Below are 16,572 nucleotides of genomic sequence, written 5' to 3'. Positions count from 1 at the left end.
GAACACAGTCCCTCTCTTCACTTATTTTTATCTTTCTCCATTATGTCTCCATTTTCTTTAATGTCTTCATAAGATTTTATATTTCTGTCGACAGAGTTGAGTATTTTTAAAACTTATTCCTAGGTAACATATTTATTCCACTGTAATGTTGTCTATGTCTTTACTTTTTTATGTTGAAATATTTTAAAGTAAAATGACATTATACCCTTAAATATTTCAGTATACATTTCTTAAATAACATTATTATACTTCAACAAAACAATTCCTTAATATCATCTATGATCCAAAAACCAAAGTTAATAAATATTAAAAGGGTTGCTACGAAGTGTTGGAAAGGATGCAGAGCACTGGAACTCTAATACATTGCTGTGAGGAAAGGAGATGACAATCCTTCTGGAAAGACAATTTGGCAGTATTAGTTTTAGAGAAGACATTTACACCTGATGCCCTTTACCACTGCTATACACAGATACAAAAAGGTGTACCACCAAACAAGACACGTATACCAAAAAACACATATACTATGTTCACGGAAGTATTGTTTTTAATAGAAAAAAATTAAGATAACTCAAATGTTCCTCAATATTAGAGAGTATAAATTGTAGTATGCATGGATTAAATGGATTAAAACACAGTCATGTAAAATGGACAAATCAGAGCTCTTGCAACAACATGGATCAATTTCACAAATTTCATAATAATGAAATAAAGAGATACAAATTAATGTGGATAGTATAAATTTGTTCATGAAAAGTTTAAAATCAATGCCTGCCACTTATTTTCAAATGGTTCAGCAAATAAAATATACATCCATGTCCATATATAGATACAAAACATACATTCAGATACAAAGAAAACATGGCAAAATGTTAAATATGAACCTAGGTGAGGAGTACAAAAGTTCATTGTACTATTTTGCTATTTTTCTTCATGTTTAAGATTTTCAAAATAGAAAAAAAAATCAAACAAAGCTAATTTATACTGTTTAGGAGTAGTTTCAGTTTCTTCATCTGGGTGATAGATATGTATGACTTATCTTTATAATTATTTATTAAACTATACATACATATTTTATGCATTTTTCCATATGTATATTTCACAAAAGAAATGATAAAAAATATGATGAGGTATATAAAAATACTTTCAAAGAAAAATTGCTATATATTTGTTAAACATTATTATTTTAGAAATAAATATTTTGCTTTATAACAACCAAACAAAAGAAAGGAGCTCTTACTACGTAGGCCATTTACTTGAGATCAATTTATCAAAAGGTACATAATGAGTACCAACTTTTGAGGCTACTTATATAATAATGTTGTCTGATTTTTCCATGAGATAGTTCTTACACAACCATCAAACTGAATCTTGTTTACTTTGTGTACTTTTCTAAATAATTCCCATGAACGGCAACATAACTCAATGCTCATTTGGGCAGATATGTTAGCATATGCTACTTAAGAAATTATTATAAGAAAACTCTAGATGAAAGTTTTATAGTTATTCAAATATACACAATTTATATTGTCCATGTATAAATGTTGCCATTTTTTATAGGTTTTTCCGATTTCCTCACTAGGATTTCACAGTAATTTTTTGTGAAAGTATGACTGTAACAGTCAAAAGTTGTTAAGAATTTCATATTTTCAAACTCTGATTCAGTTATGCTCACTTGTTTGATTGTCATCTTCTGAGTCATCTAAATCAATATCAAAATCTAAATCTTCATCACTTTTTTCTTCATTTTTGCTGCAGCTTCTTCTGTACTTGGAACGTACATTATTTTCAGTATTTTCTGTCTTTTCTGGTTCTTTATTAAACCTAACGATGGAAGAAAAAACTTCTCTTTATTTCTCAGGCTTTCATTATTTAAGTATATAGATTGAAAAGAACTTTACACTACATTCCTGATTAACAGAAGCCTAGTGAAATAAGTATAGAGAAAAAGATACTTAAAGACGAACTTAAGATCCAACCAATTATAATACTGCTGTCAATAAAGTAGGCTGAAACAAATTAATACATACTGCCCATTAAAGAAAAGCAGTTATAAAATAAGAAAGTCTTTTGTAATGGTAATGAATGTGAACCTCACTGATAAACATTTTAATTTCCTAAAAATACAATTTTCACTTTTATTTTAATGATAGAAAACTTTGACAAATAATTAAGACTTCTTTCCTGTTAGCTAGAAAAAGTCTACATTGGTGTGACATATTGCAACTTAAGACTCTTAGAGCTACTGAATGTTTCTTTTAAAAAAAATTCACATATCAGTTACTAAAAGAGTAAAATCCCAAATATAAAAAGAAATACTCACAGTGTAACAATGTCTTCTTTCTTTCCACACTTTGCACAGACTTCAAGTTCACAGGCACATGGTCTACACATTATGTGATAAGAATCCTTCACCGTCTTTTGTAAACATTTAACACTGAAAGTGGAAAATGAAACCAAATATTAACTTTTACTGATTACCTAAGATTTATTTGATGAAATGACGGGGTGTAGTTAAATGCATAGGTGAAAAGCCTAAAAATCAAAATACCTAGATTTTAACCTCAGTTAGATATTTATTTATGTCACTTTAGACTAATTATAAAGCATCTCTAGATAATAGTTTGGATGCAAAATAACAGTACTTGAGATCTACGTACTTTCTTAAAAGCTTTAAAAAATGTCATCAGTGAATACTGATACTTTACTTCTTTCTTTCCAGTTTGGATGCCTTTTGGTTTTTTTTTCTTGCCTAATTGCTCTGGCCAGGACTTCCAATATTAGGCTGAATAAAAGTGGTGAGAGTGGGCATCCTTGTCTTGTTCTGGGTATTGTTCCTGAAAAGTTTCAGCTTTTCACTGTTGAATATGATGTGAGCTGTGGGCTTGTCATATATGGCATTTATGGTGAGCTGCATTTTCTCTCTACAGCCACTTTGTGGAGTTTTTATTGTAAATGGATATTGAATTTTGTTCAATACTTTACCTGCATCAAGATGATATGATTCTTATCTTTCATTCTGTTAATGTAATACATATCATTGATTGATTTACAGATGATAAACTATCCTTGCATCCCTGGAATAATCCCACTTGATTATGGTATATAATCTTTTTAATATAGTGTTGAATTTGGTTTGCTAAGATTTTGTTGAGGATATTTACATGTGTATTAATGAGGAATACTGACCTATAATTTTCTTTTTTTGTGGTGTCCTTGTGTGGTTTAGGTATCAGGGTAATGCTGGCCTCATAAAATAAGTTTGGAATAGGTTCCTCCTATTCTATTTTCTGGAAGAATTGAGAAGGCTTGATATTAATTCGTCTTTGAATGTTTCGTAGAATTCACCAAAGTGAAGATGTCTAACCCTGCACTTTTGTTTGTTTTTTTCGAAAACAGACATACAGATGGCCAACAGGTTCATGAAAAGATGCTCAGTATCACAAATCATCAGGGAAATGCAAATCAAAACCACAATGAGATATCCCTTCAAAAAGCTATTATCAAAGATTAGAAATAACAAGTGTTGGCAAGGATATAAAGAAAAGGGGACCCTTGTGCACTGTTGGTGGAAATGTACATTGGCACAGCTGCTATGAAAAAGAGTACGGAAGTTTCTTAAAAAATTAAAAACAGAACTACAATATGATCCAGCAATTCTACGTCTGGGTATCTATCCGAAGAAAACGAAAACATTAACTCGAACAGATATGCAAACCCCCATGCTCATTGCAGCATTATTTATAAAAGCCAAGAAATTGAAGCAATCTAAGTGTTCACTGATGGATAAATGGATAAAGAAAATGTGGTATATACGTACAACTGAGTATTATTCAGCCATAAAAATGAAGGAAATCTTGCCATTTGCAACAACATGTATAGAACTTGAGGGCATTATGCTAAGTGAAATAAGTGAGATAAAGACAAATGCCATATGATCTCATTTATATGTGAAATCTAAAATTAAAAAAGCAAAACCAAAACCAAAAAAATCTAGTTCATAGATACAGAGAGCAGATTGGTGGTTGCCAGAGGCAAGGGGGTAGAATGTGAGAGAAGGGGATCAAAAGGTACAAATTTCCAGTTATAAAACAAATAAGCCATAAGGATGCAATGTATAGCATGGTGAATATAGGTAATATTACTGTACATATTTAAAAGTTGCTAAGAGAGTAAATTCTAAAAGTTCTCATCACAAGAAAAAATAATTTTGTAACTGTGTATGGTAATAACTGTTAACCGGACTTATTGTAGTGATCATTTTATAATGTATACAAGTATCAAATCATTACATTGTACATCTGAAACTAATATAACGTTGTATGTCAGTTATACCTCAATTTGGATTTCCAGTCAAGATGGTGAAGTAGGTAAACAACCACATCAAAATTACAACTAAACTACAGAACAAACATCACTGAGAACTACCCGAAGTCTAGCTGAACCAAACCCTTCCAACTAAAGGTTCACACGGAAGAAGGCCTATGAAGGAGCTCTCCCATAAGACTGTCAGCTGATATCTCAACAGAAACTTTGCAGAAGGAATTGGCATGAAATATTCAAAGTGATGAAAAACAAGGACCTACAACTAAGATTACTCTACCCAGCAAAACTATTATTTAGAATCAAAGGACAGATACAGAGTTTCCCAGACAAGAAAAAGCTAAAGGAGTTCATCACCACCAAACCAGTATTACAAGGAATGTTAGAGGGACTTCTTTAAGACAGAAGAAAAAAAGATATAGAAAACATGAATAAAATAGCAATAACTACATATCTATCAACAATTATTTTAAACGTAAATGAATTAAATCAATCAAAAGAGGGTGGCTGAATGGATAAGAAAACAAGACCTTACACATGCTGCCTACCAGAGACTCACTTCAGATAGAAAGACACACTTGTACATAGACTGAAAGTAAAGAAATGGAAAAAGATATTTCATGAAAATGGAAAAGGAAATAAGAAAAAAAAAGCAGGGGTTGCAAATACTTATACCAGGCAAAATAGACTTTAAAAGAAAGGTTATAATAAGAGACAAAGGACCCAGTAATCCACTTCTGGGTATTTTTCTGAAGAAACCCAAAATGCTACTTCGAGGGGATGTATTCATCCATATATTCATTGCAGCACTGTTTACAAAGGTCAAGATGTGGAGACAGCCTGGGTGTCTGTTGATGGATGAATGGATACAGAGGAGGTGGTACATATATACAATGGAATATTGCTCGGCCATGGAAGGGAATGGGTTCTTGTCATCTGCAGCGGCAGGGATGGGCCCGGAGGGTACTGTGCTGAGTGGAGTGTATGACAGAGAAAGACAGATGCAATGTGATTTCACTTATATGTGGAATCTAAGAACAAAATTAACAACAAAACAGAAACAGATTCATAGATACAGAGAATATTGTGATGGTTGCCAGATGGGAGGGAGGTTGGGAGAGTGGATGAAAAAGGGGACGGGATTAAGAAGTACAAATTGGTTGTTAAAACGTAGTCATGGGGATGTGGGGGCTAGCATAAGGAATACAGTCAAGAATATTGTAATAACTACGTATGTAAAATGTCTGATGGGTACGACATTTATCGGGGTGATGGGAGGGGATTTGAGGGGCAAAATAGGTTAAGGGATTAAGAAGAAAAAATTGGTAGTTATAAAACATTGGATGTAAAGTAAAGCACAGGGAATATAGTCAATAATATGGTAATAACTATGTACAGGGCCAGGCAGGTACTAGTCAGGGGGATCACTTCTTGAATTATATAAATGTCTAACCACTATGCTATATATCTGAAATGAATATAAAGTAATATTGACTGTCAACTCTAACTAAAAAATTTCAAAAAGGGGGAAGAAGTTGAAGAGGAATAAGTCCAAATTTCCAGGTATAAAACAACTCATAGGGATGTAATGTACAGCATAGGGACTATAGTCAATAATATTGTGATAGCATAGTACGGTGTCAGATGGTTGCTGGACTTATGGTGAGCACTTCTTTAGGTATATAAATGTTGAATGACTATGGTGTACCCCTGAAACAGATATAACTCTGTATGTTAGCTATATTTTAATTAAAACCTTTAAAAAAAGAAAAGAAATTATACTTCAATTTACAAAAAATTAAAAACTTTTGTGCATCAAAGGACATTATCAAGAAAGTGAAAAGAAAATTTTACTGAATGGGAGTAAACATTTGCAAATCATACCTGAGATAAGGGATGTGTATCTAGAATATATAAAGAACTCCTAACTCAGTAATAAAAAGCCAAGTAATTTAACTAAAGATAAGCAGAAGATATGAATAGACATTTTTCCAAAGAATACACCTGGGGTGCCAAAAAAATGTACACAAGTGGATACTTTGGTCAACGTGGCTCAAGCAGTAGTTCGCCGTAATCAGGAGTGTCTGGACACTGACGGTAACCACTTTGAGCACCTCTTGTAATTGCAGAAGTCAAACGTGACTTGTATTCATCTTTTGTTATTGGTATATATTGAGTATTACAATTTTAATACAGTTTTCCTTTCTTAAAATGTGTATACATTTTTTTGGCACCCTCTGTATATAAATGGCCAGTATCACTAGCGATCAGGAAAATGCAAATCAAAACCACAATGAGAGCCGGCCCGATGGCTCAGGCGGTTAGAGCTCCATGCTCCTAACTCCGAAGGCTGCCGGTTCGATTCCCACATGGGCCAGTGGGCTCTCAGTCACAAGGATGCCAGTTCAATTCCTCGAGTCCAGAAAGGGATGGTGGGCAGCGCTCCCTGCAACTAAAGATTGAACATGGCACCTTGAGCTGAGCTGCCGCTGAGCTCCCGGATGGCTCAGTTGGTTGGAGTGCGTCCTCTCAACCACAAGATTGCCGGTTCGACTCCCACAAGGTATGGTGGGCTGCGCCCCCTGCAACTAGCAAGGGCAACTGGACCTGGGCTGAGCTGCGCCCTCCACAACTAAGACTGAAAGGACAACAACTTGAAGCTGAACGGCACCCTCCACAACTAAGATTGAAAGGACAACAACTTGACTTGGAAAACAGGCCTGGAAGTACACACTGTTCCCCAATAAAGTCCTGTTCCCCTTCCCCAATAAAATCTTAAAAAACAAAAAAAACACAATGAGATACACCCTCATACCCACTAGGATAATTATTATCAAAAAGAAGGACAATAACAAATGTTGGTAAGGATGTAGAGAAATTGGGATCTTTGTAATGCTGGTGGGAAACAAAAAGGTATGGTCGCTTTTGAAAACAGTTTGGCAGTTCCTCAAAAGGTTAAATATACAGTTATTATATAACCCAGGGACTGCATTTTTAGATATATATCCAAAAGAATTGAAAACATATTTGCACACAAAAACTTGTACATGAAATTTTATAGCAGCATTATTTCTAATAGCCAAAAAGGTGGAAACAATCCAAATGTCCACCAATTGACGAATGGAAAAATAAGATGCATAGCTATACAATGGAATATTACTTAATAAAAAAGAATTAAGTACTGATAAATGTTACATGATTGAAAAAATAATGCTAAATAAAAAAAGTCTAAAACAAATACTATATATTATATGATTCTGTTTATATTTAATGTTCAAAATCAGCAAACGTATAGAGACAGAAAGCAAGCTGCAGGGGATGGTTGGGGACCATAGAGATTGATTGCTAATGACTACGGGGTTTCTTTCTGAGACAACAAAAATGTTTAAAAATTGATTGTTGTGATGGTTGTATAACTCTGACATACTAAAAGTCAAAGAATAGTATACTTCAAATTGATGAACTATAGTATGTGCATTAAATCTTAATAAAGCTGTTTTTTAAAAAGTAAAATGAATTGTTAGACATAAGAAAAACATGGAGTGAAAGATACAAGATGTAAGAAATCCACTTTAAACATAAATATATTGATAGTTAAGAATAGGTCAGGAAAAAAAACATGCAAATACTAATCAAAAGAAAGTTAGAATGGCTACATTATTATCAAAATGGACTTCCAAGCAAAGAAAATTGCTAGGTATGAAAAAAGGATAATAACATGATAACAAAAGGATCAATCTTCTCAAAACACATAATAATCCTAAATGTTTATGCACCTAACAACAGGGTATTAAAATAAATAAGGCAAAACTATAGAACTAAAGAGAAATAGACAAATCCACAATTACAACCAGGGATGTCAATGTAACTGATGGGACAAATAGACAAAAAAATCGGTAAAGATATACAACACCTGGTAGATTGAAGACTATCAGCCAAATTGACATTTATAGAACACTCCACCCAACAAGAGCAATATATTCTTTCTAAGTACACATGAAACACTTTCCAAGATAGACCATATCTGAGCCATAAAACCAACCCAACAAATTAAAAACAAAACTAAAACTTATACGAAGTATGTTCTCTTACCACAGTGAAATTAATTAGAAATCAATAAAAGAAAAATATCTGGAAAATGCCCAAGTATCTATAAATTAAATTACTTCTAAATAATCTACAGGTTAAAGAGAAAGTCACAAGGGAAATTAGAAAATATTTTTATTGAATTACAATGAAAACACAGCATCAAAATTTTTAGAATGGAGATAAAGAATCTTAGGGAAATTATATAATTAAATGTTTACATTAAACAAGAACTATCTAAACTTCTACCTTAAGAAAGCAGAAAAAGTAAACTCAGAGCAAACCAAAGGAAGCAATATTGATATGAATAGTAATAAATGAAATTTAAAACAGATAAATAGGGAAATTCATTAAAACAAAAAACTGGCTCTTTGAAAAGATTAATATAACATAGACACATAAACCAGAGTGATCAGGATTAAAAAAGAGGACGAAAAACAACCAATATCAGGAACAAAAGAGGCGAGAGCACTACAGATTCAAAGATCTAAAAGAATAAAAATGAAATTTTACTAAAAACTCTATGCTCGTAAGTCCAACAACTTCATTGAAATGGATAAATTCTGGAAAGACGTACTATCAAAACTTGCTTAAGAACTTTGTAAGGGGTATAGATGATAAATGTCTAACTAGTACATTGTTTTCTACATGTGAAACTAATTAAAAAAAAGAATGCAAAAAAAATAAATAAAACTCGCTTAAGAAGAAGTAATTAATCTAAAAATTCCTCTATCCATTAAATAAAATTTTAATCATAGTTAAAAACTCTCCAACAAAGAAAACCCCAGGCCCAAATGCCTTCATGATGAATTCTTATCAAACATTTAAGAAATAATACTCATTTTACACAAATCGTTCCAGAAAACAAAATAGGAAGAAAAAGTTCCTAACTCATTTGATAAGGCCCTAACATGAAGACAAAGACAAACTTATGGACCAGTACTTCTAATGAACATACAGGAAAAAAATCTGTGACAAAATGTTAACCATTCAAATCTAGCAATATATAAAAAGGATACACATCGTGACCAAGTAAGGTCTTTTACCCAAGTGCAAGCCTGATTTAATCTTAATATCAATAAATGCAATTCACCAAATTAATGTTCTAAGGAATAAAAACCATATGATGATCTCAATAGATGCAGAAAAGCATCTTACCAAATTTATCATCCACTCATAATAAAAACGCTTATCAAACTACTGAGAATTAAGTTCACGAACCACTCATAATAAAAACGCTTATCAAACTACTGAGAATTAAGTTCACGAACTTGTTCCAACGCTGTTGCTAACCTGTTTTTTGACATCAGAGGGATTATTCATTATGAATTTGTACCAACTGGACAAACAGTTAACCAAGTTTACTATTGGGAAGTGCTGAAAAGCCTGCATGAAAAAGTTAAACGACCTGAACTTTTCGCCAACAATTCATGTCTCTTGCATCATGACAATGCACCCGCTCAATGGCACTGCCTGTGAGGGAGTTTTTAGCCAGTAAACAAATAACTATTGGAACACCCTCTCTACTCACTTGATCCCAATGGCTTCTTTCTTTACCCAAAGATAAAGGAAATACTGAAAGAAAGACATTTTGATGACATTCAGGACATGAAGGGTAATACGACAGCTCGGATGGCTATTTCAGAAAAAGTTCCAAAATTGCTTTGAAGGGTGGACTAGGCACTGGCGTTGGTGCACAACTTCCCAAGGGGAGTACTTCGAAGGTGACCGTAGTGATATTCAGCTATGAGGTATGTAGCACTTTTTCTAGGATGAGTTCGCAAACTTAGCTGTCAGACCTCATAATTCAAGCTCAGATATTCTCACGATGACACACAAAAACACGCAACAACAATAATGAACACCACTCAGCACGACACCGTCACACCTCCACATGAACACAGCTGTGAGACACTCATATACAAAGGTTACGAAACCTTACTGAGCTGTTTGTACAGTGCTGCCAATGTAAGCGCACGATGGCAAGTTCACGAACTTAATTGTCAGACCTTGTGGGTCAATGAGATAAACTCCAGAAATAAACCGAGACATATATCATCAATTGATTTCCAACACAGTATAAAGGGAATTCAATGGAAAAAGGATAATATTTCGACAAATGATTCTGGAACAACTGGAGAACCACAAAATTAAAAAGAAATGAATCATAAATTCAAATGTAAAACCAAGAATTATACAACTTCTAGAAGAAAGCACAGGAGAAAATATTGGTGGCCCTAGGCTAGACAAAGATTCCTTAGCTACAACAACAAAACTATGACCAATAAATCCTGATCTTCAAAATAAAAAATTTCTCCCAGTCAGGAGACAGTACTAGGAGAATAAAAAGGTCAAAGGCTGGCAGAAAATATTTGCAAAACAACATCTGATAAAAGATTTCTACCCACAATATATGAAAAACTTTCAAAACTCAGTAATAAGTAAATAAAATAACTCAATAAAAATAATAGCTAAAGATATGAACAGAATTTTTCCAAAGAAGAAATAAGGATGCAAAATGAGTGCATGAAAAGATGCTTAACATCACTGATCATCAGAGAAGTGCAAATTTAAATCACAATGAGATATATACAGTTCCTCACTTACAGCTAAAATATCTGCAACTCTCATATACTACTGGTGAAAATGCAAATGGTACAGCCACTTTGGGAAACAGTTTGACAGTTTCTTATAAACATACCATTCTTAACATACAACCCACCAATCTCAGTGCTAGGTATTTATTCAAGAGAAATTAAAACATGTTCCCACACAATTCTGTACACAAAAATGTCGTGGCAGTGTAATTCCGAATCATCAACTAGCAAAACCCAAATGTCCACCAACTGGTGAATGAATGAACTACTACTGGTACATCCTTACAATAGAATACTTAACTACTCATCAATAAAATGGACCTAACTAGTCATCTACACAACAGGGATGAATCTCACATCCACTACGCCAGGTTAAGAAGTCGCCAGAAAAGACTACATACTATATTATTTCACATATAGGATATTCTGGAAAAGGTAAAAGTATAGGGAAAGAAAACAGATCAGTGTCTGCCAGGAATTGGGACTTGGGGAGGAGTGACTATAAAGTGGCATGAAGGAACGTTTTGGGGTAATGGAAATGTCCCTATATTTTAATTGTGGTGTCAGTCTTATGTCTGTACGCATTGTCAAAACTTATAAAACTGTTATTAAAAACAACAGGCCCAAATGGATTCACTTATGCTAAGCCCCAAGTCACCAGAGATTTAATGTCAATTTTGGCTCCCCCAGAAATGGAATTTAAACTAGTCAAAATCAGGAATCGCCTAATCAGCACTAAACTTGGTAATCTGCCTGATAAATCCCTGATATCGCTTAAAGAAAAGTGATTTTGCAATAACCAACCAGCTTTTTTCTCTAACTTATTCCCACTCTCTTCTTCCTAAAACAGTCTCATTTTGTACAGCTCCTTGGAGCGCCTTTCTATCTGCTAGATTAGATGCTGCCTGATTCATGATGTTGAATAAAACTAATAACATCTTTAAAATGCAGTAAGTTGAATTTTGTTTTTAACACTGTACACTACAAAGGGTGAATTTTACTATATGTAAATTATACCCTTAAGAGACTTGACTTGGAAAAATAATTAGAATTAAAAAAAAAAAAACCTCTTTGAATTACAACCTAAGTTAAAATATTTATTAAAGAATTTCTGTTAACTTATTTGGTATGTTAGTGTTTTGACTTTCCAAACAGCTTTACTTAATTACTCTGCAATAAAAAATAGATTTAAAAAATGTATATCATTAGAACACATATAAAGTTATAATACTCCAAATGCATTAGGAAAATTTTCAGTGTTTTTTGGCTATAACTTTTTAAAGCTTTAAAATAATTTTAAAAAGTCTGTCTTGGTTAGGTTCCTCTAAGGCTTCAAGAAAATTAGAGTATTTCTCTCTCTCTCATATATGTATATATATATTTATATAGTTTCATACCAGGAACTCCTGGGGTAAATCAATCCCTTAAGTATTCAAAATTGCCAATTAAGGGATAAAACTATATTTATGCAACTGTTAAAGATAAAATTTACATGTAAAATAGGTTTAAAAATGGGATATCATTTTGGAATTTGAAGTCAAAAGATCACAGATTCTACATTCTCTAGCCCAACTAGTCCCCAAAACAGTGACTCTTAACACTGGCTCAACACCTACACAGTTTATTAAAATGCGGATTTATGGCGCCACTTGTAATCAAATCTTGGGGATAGGTCCCAAGAATCTGCCAGTTAAACAAACTCTTCAAGATACTCTTATGCACACTACCACTTGAGAAATCTTAACCAGATCAAAGTAGTACTGCCATATGGGGGATTTCCAGTATTCTGTTGCTGGTTGAGACTGTAATGGCCAATTCCGAGAAGAGAAAGAATTTTATCACTGAAAGCAATTATGCTCTTTTCAAATTTAAATTCATTCTGAAAAACAGTTTTATTAGGCTAGTACCTTTGTGAATATAAATATACCTATTTATAAGGAGATACAAACACATTTTTAAATGACTCGTTTCCTTTTTATAAATGTGTACAAATGTAAGCTATAAAAATTTTTCAACATTACAGCCTTCCAGTTTCTCTGTCACAGAGTGGGACCTTTGTGTGCCTTCTCTTTCAAAATTCTTAATCCATGCTTTACATCCTAATTGGGGGTAAAGTGAGAAGTCTGAAGGTAATTGAATTTCTGAATTTTTTTCCCCTGAGTAATACATTTATCTAGCCAAAGAATCCTGATCTTAAGGATGGAATGCTTTAGATATTATTGTGATGACATGAGATATGCATTCCAAGTTGTCATAAAACTTGTGAAATATACCAAAACATCTTTTAAAATAACTGTAAATTATTTAATCACTCCTGAGTGTCTTTTTTTCCAAAATGCATAGTAAGGAAAAACTATAAATTCATCTAAATAAAAACTTTACCTAATTTTCCTTGAAAATGGATATATTTTGAAAAGTTTATGAGTATATTGCTAAGAAAACGTCAGACCTGTTAAAATAATGATGGCTTTGCCTTCATTTCTTCGTGGAATATAATTCCTAGGAATAATTGAACAACCTTGACTATTCCTATGCCACAACTAGTCACTGTAGTGGAAACGGGGGTCAAATAAAAACACAGGTCACACCTATAGACCATGTTTACTAACAAAGGAGACAGTAAGTACACTTTTAAAAAATGTTACCATATTTAAAGATAAAAATCAGGGACAAAAATTTAAGTTTTCAATGGACCATTGTAAATACTAGAAAATTGTATGTTGAAAATAGCACTGATTTGGGAACAGAAGACCTAGATTCTAGCCTAGCTTAGACATGTCCTTGCTATATAATCTTTGAAAGTCACTTTAACTTCTTTGAGTCTCATTCTTATAATGAATATAAAAGTACTGGCACCTTAGCATGAACAAAGACAGTGGCACCTAATTGTACTAGTTATCACTGTATTCGTCACCTCCACGAACTCATAGCTAAAAAATAAAAATAAAAATTCCACATACACTTTAGTGACATCATTGTGATACTAACATTTTTTTATATTGTGTCATAAAACATATCAACATTTGGAAGATCTGTATAAGTCAGTGAACTAGTGTTTTCCAAATGAGCAAATGCACGATGTTACAAAATCATCCATAAGTGAAAGATCCATTCAAAGTATAAGAAAGACCAATTTAGTGTAACAGCATAAAGTGTTCATTGATGTAGTTTCAGATACTACATCATAACTCCTGTAATCTTTAGGAAATTGCCACTTGCTGAGATTTGATATAGTATCAAAGATGAATTTCTACAATTATCTGGAAAAGGCTACTAAAGTTTACATTTACTCCTATTAATACTTACTTTCCTTTTCCTTCTACTAGCCAGACACTAAAGAAATTTGTAAACATGTAAAACAATGCCATTTGTCTCATTAGTATTTGTTTCAAAAGTTATTTTTCATAAAACATTATTAATACTAACACTTAATTGGCATGTTATTTATATTCATATTATTTATTAAATAATTATTTTAAAAATGTCTGTTTTCATATGTATAATACAATAAATATCAATAGATATAACCCATATAATAAACCAAGCTCTCTGGGGTCCTCAATAATTTTTAAGAGTGTAAAAGGGTTCTGAGAACAAAGTTTTAAGAACCAGTAATCTAGACAAGAAATACCAATAGGGAAACGAACTATTGTTATATTTCTAGTACTTACTAGTAGTAAAAGGTTTATTTTACTCTGCCACAAGTTCTCTGGCAGTGCCTTCATTTCCTGGTTATATTATTACACTATAACCTTTATCATAATTCAGCTCCACTTGTAATACTCGCCCATACGAGATGACTAGGTGCTTTCGTAAACAGTGCTCTGTGCTACTCCACCCTTGGTGTACAAATAATAGAAACTCCACATTGACAGAGTCCCATAAAGTCACATTTCCTCCAGTGGCCCTAAGTAATCTGTACTAACATAGAAAGATTTTGAAACTACACTAATTACATCTCATATGCTACTTAGAAAATGCTTTTAAGGAAAAATATCCCCAAATTCCAAGAACTTGGAGTAGAAGTTACAATTCACTTCCCTGTGTCCATAAATGATATGTTTGAAAATAAATAGAGGGGTTGCACTACCTTTTCTTACTTCAGTAGATTTGATTAGAAATATTCTTAAAAGAGTACAAAATATTCACCCCTGACCAAGAGTACTTTAGAGAAGAAAAGAGAAAATTGAAATCATTACACTTTAGGGGAGGCAATTTTAAATCAAAGCTTGCTGTGTCAATCAATATTAATGTCAAAAAGTAGGCTTCATGCACTGGTGAACAATTGATGAGAATAACAAAAACTCCACTTTTACCTTTAAATATTAAAGACCAAGTTTCTGGACAAGAATAAAGCCAGAGTTAACTGTCACCATACACTACAATATGATGAGAAGAGTAACCTGTGACTAAAACTCCACTCTAGGACATTTTAATACTCCTGGAATGTGTGACATGATTCTCACATAACTGATTAACCATCAGAGACTCAGCCTATTATAATAAATGGTGGAGCTGAAGTGAATAACTAAAGAGGTGAAACTATATAGTTTATTGTCATATGCTGATAAACATGGAGGATACTGAGAATGTTATAGTATATAACAATGTTTACCTTTTTTGATAAAAGAACAACAAAAAAATAATGATCAACCCATCTTAAGTATAGATATTCAACCACGAACCCAAAATTCTCAGTCTTGTTTTCTCTTTATTAAATGTATATTCAAAGCATGTAGAAAATCTTTTCAATAGGCTACACTGATTAATGTTCATGGATCACCATGTGCACACTCTACTACAAAGTTTTTTCTAATCAAATTAGCTGAATAAGACCTTCAAGATAATCTTTTATAGACCAATCCCATTTTTTAAATCTATCTATCTATCTATCATCTACTTTTGCGGTGGTGATAAAAAAATAACATTAACTTTACCATCTTAACCATTTTAAGGTGTGCAGTTCAGTAGTGTTAAGTACCTTCACATTGTTGTACAACAGATCTCCAGAACTCTTTCATCTCATAAGTTTGAAACTCTGTACCCATTAAACAATTCCCCTTGATCCTTCCCACTGGCCCTTAGTAACCACCATTCTACTTTCTGTTGCTATGAATTTAGATAACATCATATACATGGAATCATACAGTATTTGCCTTTTTGTGACTGCTTATTTCAACAAGCATAATATCGTAAAGATTCATCCATATTGTAGCAGGTGGCAGAATCCCCCTCCTTTTTAAGGCTAAATAATATTCCATTGTATATACAGAGGGTGCCAAAAAAATGTATACACATTTTAAGAAAGGAAAACTGTATTAAAATTGTAATACTCAATATATACCAATAACAAAAGAAGAATACACGTAATGTTTGACTTCTGCAATTACAAGAAGTCCTCAGAGTGATTACCAGCAGCGTCCGGACACTTCTGATTACGGCGTACTAATGCTTGAGCAACGTAGACCCAAGTGTCCACTTATACTTGTATTATTGCCTCATCAGTGGGAGTAGACTTTTGCAAAACAAACTTCTTCCTCTCTGCCCTAACCCACCTTTTACGAACAAA

The 16,572-nt window shown here is 33.0% G+C and overlaps 1 protein-coding gene across 2 annotated transcripts in view; it reads right to left on the bottom strand.

Annotated features, from left to right (window-relative positions):
* Positions 1–526: 526 nt before the first annotated feature.
* Positions 527–16,572, bottom strand: part of C12H9orf85 (chromosome 12 C9orf85 homolog) — a 43,273-nt gene continuing 27,227 nt past the window's right edge. For both annotated transcript variants that reach the window (XM_033122205.1, XM_033122206.1), the window contains exons 3-4: positions 2,321–2,434; positions 527–1,821 (exon numbers count right to left, since the gene is read on the bottom strand). In XM_033122205.1, coding sequence (XP_032978096.1) covers positions 1,659–1,821; positions 2,321–2,434 — 277 coding nt within the window. In that variant the 3' untranslated portion in view covers positions 527–1,658. The remainder of the gene's footprint in view (positions 1,822–2,320; positions 2,435–16,572) is intronic.

Source organism: Rhinolophus ferrumequinum, chromosome 12, assembly GCF_004115265.2.
Source record: "Rhinolophus ferrumequinum isolate MPI-CBG mRhiFer1 chromosome 12, mRhiFer1_v1.p, whole genome shotgun sequence".
Lineage (NCBI taxonomy): Eukaryota > Metazoa > Chordata > Mammalia > Chiroptera > Rhinolophidae > Rhinolophus > Rhinolophus ferrumequinum.
The sequence above is the reverse complement of the archived record's forward strand: the minus strand, read 5'-3'. Positions and strand labels throughout refer to the sequence as shown.